Source organism: Oncorhynchus nerka, linkage group LG4 (assembly GCF_034236695.1).
Source record: "Oncorhynchus nerka isolate Pitt River linkage group LG4, Oner_Uvic_2.0, whole genome shotgun sequence".
NCBI lineage: Eukaryota > Metazoa > Chordata > Actinopteri > Salmoniformes > Salmonidae > Oncorhynchus > Oncorhynchus nerka.
The window spans coordinates 63,275,482-63,292,341 of record NC_088399.1 but is presented as its reverse complement, the minus strand read 5'-3'; the positions used below and the strand labels follow the sequence as shown (position 1 = coordinate 63,292,341).

Genomic DNA, 16,860 nt, shown 5'->3' with positions numbered 1-16,860 from the left:
GGCTATGTGTGTGTGTGTGTGTGTGTGTACTGCATGTGAGCATTATGTGTGCTCTCGGTCTGCCTGCTGTGTGTGGAATAGGCAGTGCAGCCCCTTGCTGTGCGTGGTATCTACTGTACATTCTCTATCCAGGCCTGAATCCGTCCGTGTGTGCGCCCATTTTTCTGCATGCCTCTCACACACTTTGGCAATTTAAATATATTCCATGTTAATATTCAGTGGGGGGGGAGAATGGCGGGAGAAGTGTGTGTCACGGGGTGGGTGGATGGGGGTAAAACCAGTCCCCAAGTGTGCCACGACAGTTCCCATATACACACACATTTACATGCTGTATGCACACACACAGATCCACACATATTCCACACATGCCAGATGGGAAAGGGATACATAAATCTGAGGAGAGACCCAGAGAGGAGGGAGATGTCTGAAGCAACCTGGCAGCTGAGGAGGACAGATGGAGGAGAGGAGGGTTACGGAGCGCTTGGTGTGACCTGAGGGGCCATTGGGGGCCGGTGTGGGCTTCAGTTCACGTTTCCCCAGTTGACGAGTTGTCACCCAACCCCCCCCCCCCCCCCCCATCCCTGTCTTCTCTGCCTGACTCCCAACACATTTCTCTCCCCCTCCTGACTCCCCTACCTTCCCACCCCCCTTCTGTGCTCCTGACTGAGTAGCCCTTCTCCCTCCTGTAGTCACTTTCTTGCTGTGGAAACGTGCTGCGTCTCTGGGGAGGCTTTCTACCCTCTGCCCAATGGGCTGTGGAGTGTGAAGGCGAAAAGGGGATGTGTGTGTTCCTTATCTGTTAAAGGGCTGTGGAGCTGCAGTGTTGTGCCCTACCTGTTGAATACACCTTTTGGTCATTCAGGTTGTGTATGTATTCGCCTGTGTGGTTGTGTAAACTGTAGATATCGATTTGTCTTTGTGTGTGTTCCATCTACCCTTTGCACTGTTGAGCAGTGCTGGAGACACGGTGTGTGTGTGTATAGCCATGTCGCTCTCTCGCTCACTGTGTGTGTGTGTTCCATCTCACCTCCGTCGAAAGGTTCCTGGCATCCACTCCTCTCACCCATCTCTTCCTGTCATTGGCTCCCCCTGAAAGGCTCCAGTCTCCTCCCCGGGCCTTAGCATTAGCGCTAGCTTAGCTAGGCTGTTTGAGCACCGAGGCTACCTCTAACATGGCCTTGAATATAAATCACTGTTTGCTTGAATGCCCGGATGCCTTAACATTTCATTCCTTCTAAGTCCAGTTTTCACATGACTGCTTGACACTACCTCGCATTCCTCCAACAAGGAAATAAACTGTTTTCTTTGGCACATTTAGCCACAAGGTAGAAAAAATAAATTGTTTTGATTATGTGGAGAGGACCATTGTATTCAAGATGGCCTTGTTTGTGTTCGTTGTAACAGCGTTAGTGCACATCGTATTACCATTCAGCTGGGATGAGAGAGCTAGTCGGAAGATTCTTTCATGACTTGGCCCCAGTTATGAGACAGCTCAGAAATTGCATGCAGAGATTATTCTAGAAAGAATGTATTACTCATGATGCAGTACTTACCCCAGCTTTTATTTCACAAACTGTAAAAGAGGGCTATGAAAAGCCTTTGATCATTTTATGTGAGTTAAAACCCTCAAACGTACCAGTTATGAACTTTACACGCTATGCAAATACAATCTGTTGTATTCGATTTAAGTACCATGCACTTATATTTGAAACATTACGGTCATTTTTACATTTGAATTATTACGGCCATATTTGGTAATAGCCCCACTTTTTTTTTAGCACTGTCAGAATAGCAGCTACGGTAATGTGTTACACATAACCAGCTGACCTAGTTGGTTCAAGGGTATTACACAGTATATTAGGAAATGTGAGCTTTGATGCGCCCGTGAGTCTTTTGATGTATGATATTCACTGGAAATATGCTTTTGATGCTACTGTATAGATTTTCTGTTGTAGTCTTGATGTTTGGGGCTACGGCCCAGTGGCAGGCGTTGCGTGCTTGTTACCAAGGTGCTACTGTGAGCCCGGAGGCTGTGTATCTGAGTATATGCGCATTTGAGTACGTGTGTGTGTGTTCGTGTCAACGTGGGGGTAACACGCCACGCGCCTCCCTTTTACCCACTGGTAACCAGGTTTGACATGCTTCAAGATCCTCGCTTAGGAATGGCAGGCTTGCTCTAACCTGCCAAGATGTCAGGGGGAAGAGTTTTGCAGCTCCTTTTCTGCATTAAAAAAAACAAAACGCGTTGTGTGTTTTTCCCCATATGCAAAGATGGGAGCGGATTGCGATTTTCTCAGTTTGTAGCACACAGGGCTTGGCAGTCGAACCAGGTTGTACCCTAAGGGGTGTATTTCCAGTGACTTGTCTACACATACAGGATGTCTTCCTTTTCCTCTTTGGAACCCCCCCCCCCCTGCTGTTTTAGCAACGTCTTTGCAGGCTTGAACGCCCCGTCTTCCTACCTTGGTGACACAGCAGTCGCGTATGAAGCTATTAATTCGTCTCGGTGACACTGGGCAGCCCAGTTTATTATGCTAATGACCCTGTTGATTAGGCAGTGTGTGTGTAGGGGGGGTGGCAGACAAGGGAAGAAAATATTTGTATTTTGTAGTTTTTTTGAATATGCCAAGTTCAAATCCTCTGTAGCCGAATATAGTTTTGATAGTGGCAACTATTTTCTTTGATATTCAAATACAGGTCTCAGAAAAACATGTTTTTATTTCACCTTTATTTAACCAGGTAGGCTAGTTGAGAACAAGTTCTCATTCACAACTGCGACCTGGCCAAGATAAAGCAAAGCAGTGTGACATGGACAACAACAGAGTTACACATGGAGTAAACAATTAACAAGCCAATAACACAGTAGAAAAAAGAAAGTCCATATACAGTGTGTGCAAAAGGCATGAGGAGGTAGGCAATAAATAGGCCATAGGAGCGAATAATTACAATTTAGCAGATTAACACTGGAGTGATAAATGAGCAGATGATGATGTGCAAGTAGAAATACTTTTCTGCTCTTTTGCACACCAGTAAATAAAATAAAAACAGTATGAGAATGAGTTAGGTAGATTGGGTGGGCTATTTACAGATGGACTATGTACAGCTGCAGCGATCGGTTAGCTGCTCAGATAGTTGATGTTTAAAGTTGGTGAGGGAAATAAGAGTTGTAAGGCATTGAAGCTCGTTTGGAGGTTAGTTAGCACAGTGTCCAAGGTAGGGCTAGAAGAATACAGAATGGTGTCGTCTGCGTAGAGGTGGATCAGGGAATCGCCCTCAGCAAGAGCGACATCATTGATATATACAGAGTAAAGAGTCTGTCCGAGAATTGAACCCTGTGGGTACCCCCATAGAGACTGCCAGAGGTCCGGACAACATGCCCTCCGATTTGACACACTGAATTCTGTCTGCAAAGTAGTTGGTGAACCAGGCGAGGCAGTTATTAGAAAAAACAAGACTATTGAATCTGCCGATAAGAATACGGTGATTGACAGAGACGAACGCCTTGGCCAGGTCGATGAAGACTGCTGCACAGTACTGTCTTTTATCGCTGGCGGTTATGATATCGTTTAGTACCTTGAGTGTGGCTGAGGTTCAACCGTGACCGGCTCGGAAGCCGGATTGCACAGTGGAGAAGGTACGGTGGGATTCGAAATGGTCAGTGATCTGTTTATTAACTTGGCTTTCGAAGACTTTAGATAGACAGGGCAGGATGGATATAGGTCTGTAACAGTTTGGGTCTAGAGTGTCTCCTCCTTTGAAGAGGGTGATGACCGCAGCAGCTTTCCAATCTTTAGGAATCTCGGACGATACGCAAGAGAGGTGAACAGGCTGGTAATAGGGGTCTCAACAATGGCGGTGGATAGTTTTAGAAAGAGAGGGTCCAGATTGTTTAGCCCAGCTGATTTGTACGGGTCCAGATTTTGCAGCTCTTTCAGAACATCTGCTGTCTGGATTTGTGTGAAGGAGAAGCTGGGGAGGCTTGGGCGAGTAGCTGCGGGGGAGGCGGAGCTGTTGGCCGGGGTTGGAGTAGCCAGGAGGAACGCATGGCCAGCCGTTGAGAAATGCTTATTGAAATGTTCGATTATCATGGATTTATCAGTGGTGACCGTGTTACCTAGCCTCAGTGCAGTGGGCAGCTGGGAGGAGGTGCTCTTGTTTTCCATGGACTTTACAGTGTCGCAGAACTTTTTGGAGTTAGAGCTACAGGATGTGAATTTCTGCTTGAAAAAGCAAGCCTTTGCTTTCCTGACTGACTGCGTGTATTGGTTCCTGACTTCCGTGTACAGTTGCATATCGTCGGGACTAGTCGATGCTATTGCAGTCCGCCACAGGATGTTTTTGTGCTGGTCAAGGGCAGTCAGTTCTGGAGTGAACCAAGGGCTATATCTGTTCTTAGTTCTGCATTTTTTTGAACGGAGCATGCTTATCCAAGATGGTGAGGAAATGACTTTTCAAGAATGACCAGGCATCCTCAACTGACGGAATGAGGTCAATATCCTTCCAGGATACCTGGGCCATGTCGATTAGAAAGTCGTGCTCGCAGAAGTGTTTTAGGGAGCGTTTGACAGTGATGACCGCGGACCCATAGCAGATACAGGCAATGAGGCAGTGATCGCTGAGATCCTGATTGAAAACAGCAGAGGTGTATTTGGAGGGCAAGTTGGTCAGGATAATGTCTGAGGGTGCCCATGTTTACAGATTTAGGGTTGTATCTGGTGGGTTCCTTGATGATTTGTGTGAGATTGAGGGCATCTAGCTTAGATTGTATGACTGCCGGGGTGTTAAGCATATCCCAGTTTAGGTCACCTAACAGAACGAACTCTGAAGCTAGATGGGGGGCGATCAATTCACAAATGGTGTCCAGGGCACAGCTGGGAGCGGAGGGGGGGTCGATAGCAGGCGGCAACAGTGAGAGACTTATTTCTGGAGAGGTTCAATTATAAAATTATAGTATAGACCTGGAAAGTATGACAGAACATTGACAGCACATTGCAGGCTAACTCTTCTCCCTTTATCAGTTCTATCTTGAAGGAAAATGTTGTAGCTGGGTATGGAAATCTCAGAATTGTTGGTAGCCTTCCTAAGCCAGGATTCAGACATGGCAAGGACATCAGGGTTGGCGGAGTGTGCTAAAGCAGTGAGGAAAACAAACTTAGGGGGGAGGCTTCTGATGTTGACATGAATGAAACCAAGGTTTTTTCAATCACAGAAGTCAACAAATGAGGGTGCCTGGGGACACGCAGGGTGTTTGAATACCTATTTGAAAACACAATAAATATTTAATTGATGGCAGACAGATATTTTATGAAGAACCAAAAACTCCAACAGTTAGTTTAATTAGTCTAAATATATCAACAATAGCACTCGGTTTGGAGGGCTCTCAGATATGAATCTTAATATAGCCTATAGCAGTGGTCACCAACCTTTTCTGAGGCAAGAGTCCAAAAGCAAGCCGAGATCGACCGCTCAGGTATTTTTTTTTTTTAAACATATACCTACTGTGTGCAATATTAACCGATTTAAAAACAGTTCTGTAGCAGTTTGCTCTTGGTCCAATAAATGATCACTGCTTATTGGCTATGCTTGAAGTGCACTGCCAATGTTGTTGAGCTCAGACCATTTTGAAATTGTAGGTATATGATCACACTGGTAATATATAATTTGTTGTATTACTTGTGAGAGAGCATAATAATTTGCTTTTATTTTTTATTTTACTGGATTGATGGCCTGCAACTGATGGTCAGTCTGAAGGGTGGGAGGGAGCAGTGGTGAGGCTGCCTCACCCGTCCCTCCTCTCTCCCTCCCTTCTGCTGAGGAAAGGGGACAGTCTTCCAGCTGATGGCGAAACTCAAGTCGCACTGCGTTATTTCTGCCTCATGAACCAATTCATGTTGTTACTCCTATGACCAGAGAAAGTGAAATATTCCTTGATATAAAAAAAACGACAAGTCGCTAATAATAACAACGTAAGCTTATCGGAACACATTGATATACTCATTAATTGCAGCTGCTTGGCTTGTAAAAGTGTTGAACAGTGCTGAATAACAACATAACCATTCATTTTTTTTTTTTAAACCAGCAGCTCTTTGCTGTATTAATCTAGTCTCTCTAGTCATGGTTTTCAAAACCAGCAGCTCTTTGCTGTATTAATCTAGTCTCTCTAGTCATGGTTTTCAAAAACAGCAGCTCTTTGCTGTATTAATCTAGTCTCTCTAGTCATGGTTTTCAAAAACAGCAGCTCTTTGCTGTATTAATCTAGTCTCTCTAGTCATGGTTTTCAAAACCAGCAGCTCTTTGCTGTATTAATCTAGTCTCTCTAGTCATGGTTTTCAAAACCAGCAGCTCTTTGCTGTATTAATCTAGTCTCTCTAGTCATGGTTTTCAAAACCAGCAGCTCTTTGCTGTATTAATCTAGTCTCTAGTCATGGTTTTAAAAACGGTGAAATCGCAAAGTAGCAACTTTGCTGTGCGCTCTAGGCTTCTTTTTGCAACCCACCGCTCGAGGAAATTGTGCAGACACGGTGGTCTGAGCTCTCTGATTGGCCAGCGGTAGGTCTATATAGATGCATTTGATTTGCTCTCTGGGCCTGCCTGGTAGGCGCAGTTCTATCTTCAGACACATGAAATGGTTAAAAATGGGAACACTTTTGCTTTCCTGGCACGAGGGCTGCTGAATCAAGTGCACCGCCAACAGCACGAAAACAAAAAAAAAGAAACAAAGGCTTTAATGTTGTTGTTTTTTTACAGAAATGTTTGGTGATCGACAACAACTGGTTTATAGCCTAAGTAAATGCATTGAATCACCTCAACATTAGAGTAGACCACATTTGCAGCTTCAAAATGACTAACTAATATATTTTCATAATGAGTGCGACATAAGGTAATACAGTAACATTTGATATCAAGCTCTAATAGGGTTGCCAACTTTCTCACTACCAAATAAGAGGCAAAGGTGGTGTGCCAGTGCACAGTGCCACGGCGGTGTGGGTATGGTGTTGTGTGAATTAATATACACTATATCATATTCTTAGTCAATTGGAAAGGCAAAACCTTTTTATATTCCATTTACTCTATAGCTTTACTAAAACTGTATCATTATGTAAACTTATCTGAATAATATTCCACATTTTTTGCTGCTGTTGACTGATTCAAGCAGTCTTTTCACCTTTTGCATAGCCAGAGAGAAGTCCTGACATGACAAGTCACAGTTCACAGATATTTGAAGCACTGCTACATCTGAGTCTGACCATTTAATGGTCATCCGAGAGAAAATCCTCTCCACAAAGGCATTTGAGCCTGGCACACTGAGGACAAATGAGACAACCCTGAACATGTTGATCAAGTTGGCTTTCCCTAGGTTTTGGAAAACTGCCACCCACTTCTCACTGGTGGATTTTGTGGTATCAAATCAAAGTGTATTTGTCATGTGCGCCGAAGTGTAGACCTTAGTGAAATGCTTACTTACAGGCTCTAACCAATAGTGTGGGAAAAAAAGGTATGTGTGTGTGTGTGTGTGTGTGTGTGTGTGTGTGTAGGTGAGTTAAGAAATAAAACAACAGTAAAAAGACATTTGAAAATAACAGTAGCAAGGCTATATACAGACACCTGTTAGTCAGGCTTATTAAGGTAGTATGTACATGTAAGTATCGTTAAAGTGACTATGCATATATGATGAACAAGAGAGTAGCAGTAGCGTAAAAAGAGGGGTTGGCGGGTGGTGGGACACAATGCAGACAGCCCGGTTAGCCAATGTGCCGGAGCACTGGTTGGTCGGGCCAATTGAGGTAGTATGTACCTGAATGTATAGTTTCAAGTGACTATGCACATATGATAAACAGAGAGTAGCAGCAGCATAACATAGTGGTTGGGGGGGCACACAATGCAAATAGTCCAGGTAACCATTTGGTTATCTGTTCAGGAGTCTTATGGCTTGGGGGTAAAAACTGTTGAGGAGCCTTTTTGTCCTAGACTTGGCACTCCGGTACCGCTTGCCATGTTGTAGTAGAGAGAACAGTCTATGACTGGGGTGGCTGGGGTCTTTGACCATTTTTAGGGCCTTCCTCTGATACCACCTGGTGTAGAGGTCCTGGATGGCAGGCAGCTTTGCCCCAGTGATGTACTGGGCCGTACACACTACCCTCTGAAGTGCCTTGCGGTCAGAGGCCGAGCAATTGCCGTACCAGGCAGTGATGCAACCGGTCAGGATGCTCCCAATGGTGCAGCTGTAGAACCTTTTGAGGATCTCAGGACCCATGCCAAATATTTTTAGTTTCCCGAGGGGAATAGGCTTTGTCGTGCCCTCTTCACGACTGTCTTGGTGTATTTGGACCATTCTAGTTTGTTGTTTTGGACACCAAGGAACTTGAAGCTCTCAACCTGCTCCACTACAGCCCTGTCGATGAGAATGGGGGCGTGCTCTGTGCTCCTTTTCCTGTAGTCCACAATCATCTCCTTAGTCTTGGTTACGTTGAGGGATAGGTTGTTATTCTGGCACCACCTGGCCAGGTCTCTGACCTCCTCCCTATAGGCTGTCTCGTCGGTGATCAGGCCTACCACTGTTGTGTCGTCTGCAAACTTAATGACTGTGTTGGAGTCGTGCCTGGCCATGCAGTCGTGGGTGAACAGGGACTACAGGAGGGGACTCTGAGCATGCACCCCTGGGGAGCTAGTGTTGAAGATCAGCATGGCAGATGTGTTGCTACCTGGGACAGCTATAGTTTTAACTATTATGCTTTGTGGAAAGTAATCATTTCTTATGAGGGGCAAATAGCTACTTTCAAGGTGACTAGAACTATTTACATACAGATCCCAAAAATTCATATTTTTGTAAAACTATTTGTTTTGTGTGCCCATGATTTTGTGTGGCCTGAAAGTGTTTGACACGAGTCGTGTTTGCGGGATACTCCTGGTCTTGGGTGATCTCGAGAGCAGCCACTAAGTATCTGTCAGGGCTCATAGACATCCATGCGTTCCTTCCACTAGTGTGACAATCTCCGAGTAGAGTTCGTCAAACGGCTCCTGAACATCAGTGTTCAGTTTTTTTTTTTAAATAAAAAGCCCCCAGCAACCCGAGGTTAGACGATCTATATAAAGACACAAGAGAAAATTGAGTTTTTGCTATCAGTTAAGGCCTTTAAATATGGATTCAGATTTCATTAGTATGCAGCGGTTGTCATAGGTGGATAATTACCACAAAGAGAAAAAATGCTATCTGCAATTAAACCAATTTCAGAAGCACTTATTCCACACAAGAGAATAGGTGTGGCTTTCACAGAATGTATTGATGTAATGAAAGCGAAATGCTCTATCAAAACACTTGGATGGAATTAATTGGGTGACTTCCTTCCATTCAGTAGTACCTTCCAAACCATAAGCTGTGGAGTATATATTTTTTGATGCTGTAAACCGCCATACAGATTGCTGTGTGCTTGCTGGTAATCAGCAATAGCCTAGTAGTTAATACAGTCTTTGTAGCAAACAATGTGGGCTACCATTTTAATATAAAAGGTATATATTGTTTAGAATGCATTGGCATTTAGAGTTCTATATACATTTGATACACAATATTCTGTAATTCAATGATGACTCACTTCCTCTGTATATAAAACAGCCGGTGTTGCCATGGGAATGGCTTTGTTGTACATTCCCTCAGTCATATATCGATATGTACAGATCATGGCTGTTTCTCCTATGACTGTTGGTCTTTTCCCAGCTGCACGACAACAGCTTCTCACTGCTGTCATAACAACAGAGTTGATGTTCACCCCTAGGTTCAACCCTTTCATTGAGTCCAATTATAGGAAATCACAGGTAGAAAAGAATGCAGTTCATTCCAATGTGAAATTTAGTTTTTTTCCTTCTTTTTCTCCAGTCTCCTAGCGATTCATTTTTTTTTAGATGGTTTCGCAGAAGTCATGAATATATAATTATTTACATTTTTTCCTTTTCCTTTTCTCTGGTTTTTCTTTCCTCTGTTCCTTCCGCTCATCTTTCTCCATCTCTCCTCCTCTACCTCTCTCTGTCCATTAAACACACTCCAAACGTGGCCTCGCAGGGCCTGCCCTTTAGTTACGCCGTGGCTAGCCATCCCAGAGACCTTTACCGTCGTTAGCGTAGCAAAATCTCACAGCTCACTACACTATTAGTCTGTTAACCACTAACCACCATCTCAGACCGATGCACTCAAGGTAGCTCATCTCTCTCTCTCTCTCTATAAAACCATTTCACCCTCTCTTTCGCGCTCTCTTTCTGGTCTTTCTCTCTCTCTCTCTCTTTCATTCCTACTCTCCCCTCCTAACTATAGTCCGGGAAACGCAAATTAGATGCTGAAAGACACAGAAATGGGGTTTAAGTGCGCTCCGGGCTTCTCCCTTGATCTGTCCGTTCTCTGAAAAACTCCATTGTGGTAAAACAAGAGGAGTTTTACAGGAGCGGAACAGAGAGGTGTGAGGTGATGGATGAGTGTGTAGGGGAGGGAGGGAGGGGGAGGGAGTGGAGGATGATGAAACGTCTGGTTCTCGACAGGCATACCAGGCAGGCTAAGACAAATCAGCTGTTAGTCCTGCAGGGATTGTGTGTGTGTGTGTGTTCACAGTATGTGAGGGGAATTATAGTGAGTGGCGGTGTTTCTGTTGTTCTGTTGAGAGGTTACAAAGTTCAATGCTAGCATCTCCAGCTGCAACAAATCACTCGCAGATAAACAAGTTGTGATGTTGTTTTGCGGGAAGAACGAGGTGGCCATTTTGTATGACCGTTAGTGAAAGTACCTGCATACCTGGGGTGTCAAAACACGACGTAGAATCCACGGCATGCAGTCAAAACAATTCCTAAGAGACGGCCTCTCTCTCAAAAGATAAAGTGAACGGAAAAAAGGCCTACACACTGACAGTGTGTATCAGGGTTTAAGCCAATTAAACCGTTTTAGCGCGGCATATGTTTCCTGTGTCGTTGCAACTGCCAATGTTTATATCAGAAACTGATATGGCATGTAGCAGCAGGAGGAGCGGACTTGGTGGAAGTATGTGTTTCTGCTGTCCTCGTCCGTGGGTCTGTCTGTCTGACTGTGTTTCTGCCGTGTTTCTGTGTCCCTTTTGTGTCTGTTTGTATGCGAGAGGAAGGTCACTCAGTGGGGCGGCGGTGGCAGGGGGGGGTGCGATGGGGGGGGTTGGAGGAAGGGTAAGAGGCCTGTCTACCCAGGGCTAGAGGGCCAGCAGTGGCTGGGAGTGTGTGGGCTGTGATTCACTGTGGCACTGGATGGCAGGAAGCATACTGTTGCCTGCGGAGGAGGGAGGGAGGGAGGCATGGAGGTAGTAGAGGAGATCAGTGTCACAGTGAGGGGCGCACGCACACACATACACAGAGAGGACAGACAGAAGGATATAGCGACACAATCTGACAAAACAAACATGCAGTGTCACTGACTGACCTCAGCTTAATCTCCAGACAGTTAAAATGCACAGGGGCCAACAGGGGAGGGATCGCAGTAAATTAGCTTTGGCTCTGCTTGATGCTACTAGGCACAAGCAGTGGTGGCCACGAAGACATGCTAGTATAAGTGCCTGTTGGTCTGGAGACACCCAGCTCAGTAAACCTGCTTCATGCCCTTCTGAGCTACACACACACACACTGCTCTCTTGACCTGACAAACACCCAGGCCTCATTACCTATGCGGAAGGTTGCCCGGTAAAAGGCAGCAGCCGCGGCCCCCGAAGCCCAACCTTGGTCCACTTGACCCAGATAAGTGACAGTCGCTGGGTACGTGATCTGTTTTAAGGCAAAGATCAGGGGACATGGGCCACGCTGGAGCTGAAATGAAGTGGCTGTTGCTGTCTCGCGCCTATTTGACCCAGTTTGATCCCTGGGAATGGAATGGTTGGAGGCGTTTGCAATGACGATAAACTCATTTCAGTTTTATTTTTGTGAGAAACACTTTTTTTCTGGTCCAGTCATGCTATTTGAGGAAGCGAACTCGGAGAGCGTTTTTAATCCACTAAGTGGAAGAACGATGGAGGGAAACCAAAACGCATGGGGAGAGTTGACCGGCACGGAAAAAGAGAGAATCTCTGGCAATTGATAGGGTTTAAAAGTGTAGCTATTAAGACTAAGAGGGACATAAAAAGCTGAGACACTCAAAGCGCACAGATACACACGTACACATGCAGGGTTTGTTTCTGAGTGCTACCACGAGGCGTCATGATCCAATGACTATTGGTGCTGAAGGTCTACTTTGTGTGTGTGTGTGTGTGCCTTGCGTTGTATTGCTCACTGGTGAGCAATGGGGAAAGATAAGATGTAGGCTCATTGGACGCTAAACAGTCCAGGAGAGCAACACTCCTGCGAGCCTGTTCTCCAATCACAGACGGCCCCGCAAAGTAAGTGTGTGTGTAAGAAGGTGTGAGGGCTTGGGTTGGTGGAGCAGGCGGGAAGCCGAGAACACGCTAGGTCACTAAGGAGAGAGAAAGAGGGAGGGAAAACACGTGGAGGGAGGCGGATGCCAGGGGTAATCCAGTTTTGGCCTCTAAGCACAAGGCAGTATTTGACTTCATGTTACGTTGAAATCTTCTCTCTATCCCTCTCCCTCTCCATTCTTTATCCTTTCTTTCACTCCTTCGCTCCCCCTCTAGCTCCAGCACTTACTGTACAATAACTATTTTGAAAAAGGAGAGGAAGAAATCATTTTTTTTTTGTGGTTCATTTTTGAACTATAAGGTAATTATGTAGAATTTGAACATTTTTCGGCCCAAAGGGCTGTGTGTGTGTGCACTTCTGTGTCTGACCGAGTGTGTGACTAAAAGAGAACATTTCAGAGCTTGCTTGCCAGTGAAGGGAAAGTGAGCAATGGACTGTGAGAGAGGAGATGGAGAGAGATAGAGAGAGCTGTCCCAGTTGGGAGTTTTGCGGAGGAGTGTAGCAGCAGAATGCCAATGGCAATGAGAGCCAGGCCGACTGTGAGGGGTTGTTTCGCTAGTTGTTCCTCCCTGTCACTTAAACCGTATCCCAGAGAGACGCTGGACCTTTTACAGTCTGCCTCTATTGGCCCCACTTCAGAGCCTTCGCACCCCTGTCGCTCTCCTCCGCTCTCCTTCCCTCCCAGCACCATCCTTCCCTCCCATCTCTCTCTCTCTCTAGCCTCACACATCTTATGTATATGCAGTGCTCTCAAAGTATTCAGACCCCTTGACTTTTTCCACATTTTGTTACGTTACAGCCTTATTCTGAAATGGATTACATTACATTTTTTCCTCATCAATCTACACACAATACCCCATGATGACAAAACAAAAACCGGTTTTTAGAATTTTTTGAAAATGTGTTAGAAGAAAATGATCACATTTACATAAGTACTCAGACCCTTTACTTAGTACTTTGTTGAAGCATCTTTGGCAGCGATTACAACCTTGGGTATGACGCTACAAGCTTGGCACACCAGTATTTGGAGAGTTTCTCCCATTCCTCTCTTGCAGATCCTCTCAAACTCTGTCAGGGAACGTTGCTGCACAGCTATTTTCAGGTTTCTCCAGATATTTTTGACCGGGTTCAAGTCCGGGCTCTGGCTGGGCCACTCAAGGATATTTAGAGACCTGTCCCGACGCCACTCCTGCGTTGTCTTGGCTGTATGCTTAGGGTCATTGTCTTGTTGTAAGGTGAGCCTTCGCCCCAGTCTCTGGAGCTCTGTCAGAGTGACCATCGGGTCACCTTCCTGACCATGGCCCTTCTCCCCCGATTGCTCAGTTTGCCCGGGCGGTCTTTGTGTGGACCTTCAATGCTGCAGGCATTTTTTTGTACCCTTCCCCAGATCTGTGCCTCGACACAATCCTGTCTCGGAGCTCTACATACAATTCCTTCGACTTGGTTTTTGCTCTGACATGCACTGTCAGGTGTGCCTTTCCAAATCATGTCCAATCAGTTGAATTTACCACAGGTGACTTCAATCAAGTTGTAGAAACATCTCAAGAATGATCAACGGAAACAGGATACACCTGAGCTCAATTTCAAGTCTCATAGCAAAGGGTCTGAATACTTATGTAAATAAGGTATTTCTGTTTTTATATTTAATACATTTGCAAATATTTATAAAAACCTGTTTTCGCTTTGTCATTATGGTTTATTGTGTGTAGATTGACAATAAATAAATATTTAATCCATTTTAGAATAAGGCTGTAATGTAACAAAATGTGGGTTCGGGATAGTCTCATTCTTTCAATCTGGGCTGACAGAATGGTATTGGTAAGTGACTGAACTGGGAGATATGGGGTAGAATATGTTAGGATGACTGGGTAGGAGTGTGTGTGTGGGGTGGGTGGGTCTTAGTGTGTGTTTGAGTGTGCTAAGGGGTTTGTCTATTCACATCTGTTATGTGATCTAATCAGTCTCCAATGACATCGTCTCCCTCTCCACTCCACCACGCCCCATTCTTGTATCCACCCTGACAAAATCTGATCCAAATCCTTTTTCTCTCTCCCTCCCTCTCTTCTTACCCCCACCCTGTCTTGGCCCTCGGGTGGGTGGGCACCCCCTATCGTTACCCCCCTTTTCCCAGCCAATACAATCGTCTGTTTCTTTTACCTCCTTCCCTCAGCCCTCCCGCCCTTCAAACAGGGTTATATTCATCAGGCATAAGAAAACAGACTGAACATAAGAAAGCAGAGTGAAACAGGGATTGGTGTATCTGGACTTGACCAATAACAACAGCTTGTTTTTCTTTTTCCGTCAATAATTGTTTTAAGACCAGTTCATTTCCTCCATGTTAGACGGCTTGTTTTTGATGCAGTAACTAACATGACTCATTATTTATTGAAAATACAGTTTTATTTTTATCTGAGAACATTAATGGTAAACGCTGCTAATGTAAATGCTGATATCAAGCACAGCACATCAGATCAGCAGCTAGGGTACCCACAGAGGGATGCCAATAGGTTGGGGGAGGGGGGGCTTCTGTCTGTATAGATTTGTGTGTGTGTGTGTCTGCGGATCCAGCTTTGAGAAAGAGAGAGAGTGAGCAATTCAGGACCGAGCCCTGGCCACCGCCCCATATCTCCCTCCTTCCCTTCTCCATTTCATGTTTATGTGATAGCAAATGATTGACGCTGACCGGTCTCTTTTCGGCTGTGACTGCGGTTGTATGAGTGTGTGTCTCTGAACGTGTCCCCGGCGTAGATACAGCAGACTCCACTACACCTACACAGCTAACAGATGCGCGGGTCTGTGCCGTTCCCAGTGGAATCACCCGTAGTCGGAATCTCTGATATGGACGCAAGAGTGAGAATCTACAAAGTAATTTATGCTCTCACTCACTCACTCTCAGCAGCGAGGTGCTAGCTTGGCAACAGCACACCACCATGTGGCTGAAAAGAGGAAGTCGACCGCCATTGTCCTCCAATGTGATATTGAGGATAATAGTGGTCTAGTGGCAGTCTGTGGAAACTGCAAGCTGGTTAAAACCAACATAATGAGAGGCTTTTACATTTAATTTAGACGCCTCACTCAGCCTCAATGCCCTCTGGAAATCACAAACATAGGCATAATTGAGCAAGGAGGCTGAGGTCAACGCAGAACATCGGGGGATGATAAGATGTGTGGCAGGCATTTAAATGCCTAACAGCTCATTTCCTGGCGTGCGTTCGATGGTGAGAAACGCTCTGAATGTTGCAGAGAGAAATAGAATGAACAGTCATGTCTGTTCTGTGTGACGCGTGTTTATCGGAATGTTCTGTAACATCCTCCTGAACAGGCCCCTGTTCTTCAGTACAGCTGTTTTCATTTAACACTTCTGATTGGATTCTGATTTCTAACAGCTGATGTTCCCCCCAGCTCTTATCACAAGGAGTGATGACACGTATATTTGAATTGGATGAAATCCTAAGTACCCCCGCGTCGTCTTCTCTTTCAGAGCAGCGAAAGAAAACAGCAGGGCCGTCGACGGCTGGCATTATCGGAGGCATCATTGGTGTGGTCCTCTTGCTGGCGATCGTGGGCGCTGCCATCGTGCTGGTCCGCAAACGCAAGCAGAATGCAGAGAACGGAGAGTGAGTGTCCCCGCTCTCAGCAAATTGTCCTTTCAGGACACTCTTATTGAAAAAAAAATATGACTGAGAAATCGCTATGTACGATTTAGCAAATCCATATCTTTCCTCCAATCAATTAAGTTTTACTCACTCCATATCTGTTAGGTGTGGGCACCCATAAGGCACCCAATGACAGTGAGTTGCACTAACCTCTCCCCCTGCCCTCCTTTTCTCTCATCCAATCAGTGGTCCTCCCAAGCACAAGCCCCCTCCGCCTGTGAAGACCGGCAGCTCCACAGAGATGGTGAGTGGTCCACGTTCCCTGTCATTCAGGGCTCGTTATTATTGAAGGTCATAAACCACACGGAGTGCAGTTCGTAATGGGGCTAATGGCTATTGATTGGAGATGAGTGGCCCAGTTATCTGACTTTACCCACAGCTGAACAAGCATGTCACGGACCCAGTGACGAAGGAGTTGACGGAGACCCAGCCTTTAAGTAAGGTCTACTACGAGACCAGCGGAGAGCCTGTCACGGTAAGAGGACATCCTCCAATCTCCATTCTCTGGGTTGTGATCTTTAGGTCACACCAGAAAACCAAAAAAAAGGAATGTTTCCTATCGTACTTTAGTCCAGGTAGTTGCTCCATGTTTCAGTCTGTTGTCTGCCATTGGGTGCCTTATGAACACAACCCGGACTGTCTCCATTTTCACACAGTGCTCTTTATAGTCGTTGATTTACTACCTGTACGACCTTTACCCTTCATGAGGTACAGCCGGCTGCTTTCTACTCTGGATTCGTCTCTATCTTCCGATTACTCACCCTTTTGTACTATTATAACATTCTGCCTGCATGGT

The 16,860-nt window shown here is 45.5% G+C and overlaps 1 protein-coding gene across 1 annotated transcript in view; it reads left to right on the top strand.

Moving 5' to 3' along the window:
* The window catches only part of LOC115128370 (poliovirus receptor homolog), a 90,257-nt gene that overhangs the window by 70,088 nt on the left and 3,309 nt on the right, over positions 1-16,860 (top strand). The window contains exons 7-9 of the mRNA XM_029658172.2: positions 15,890-16,025; positions 16,251-16,308; positions 16,444-16,539. Coding sequence (XP_029514032.1) covers positions 15,890-16,025; positions 16,251-16,308; positions 16,444-16,539 — 290 coding nt within the window. The remainder of the gene's footprint in view (positions 1-15,889; positions 16,026-16,250; positions 16,309-16,443; positions 16,540-16,860) is intronic.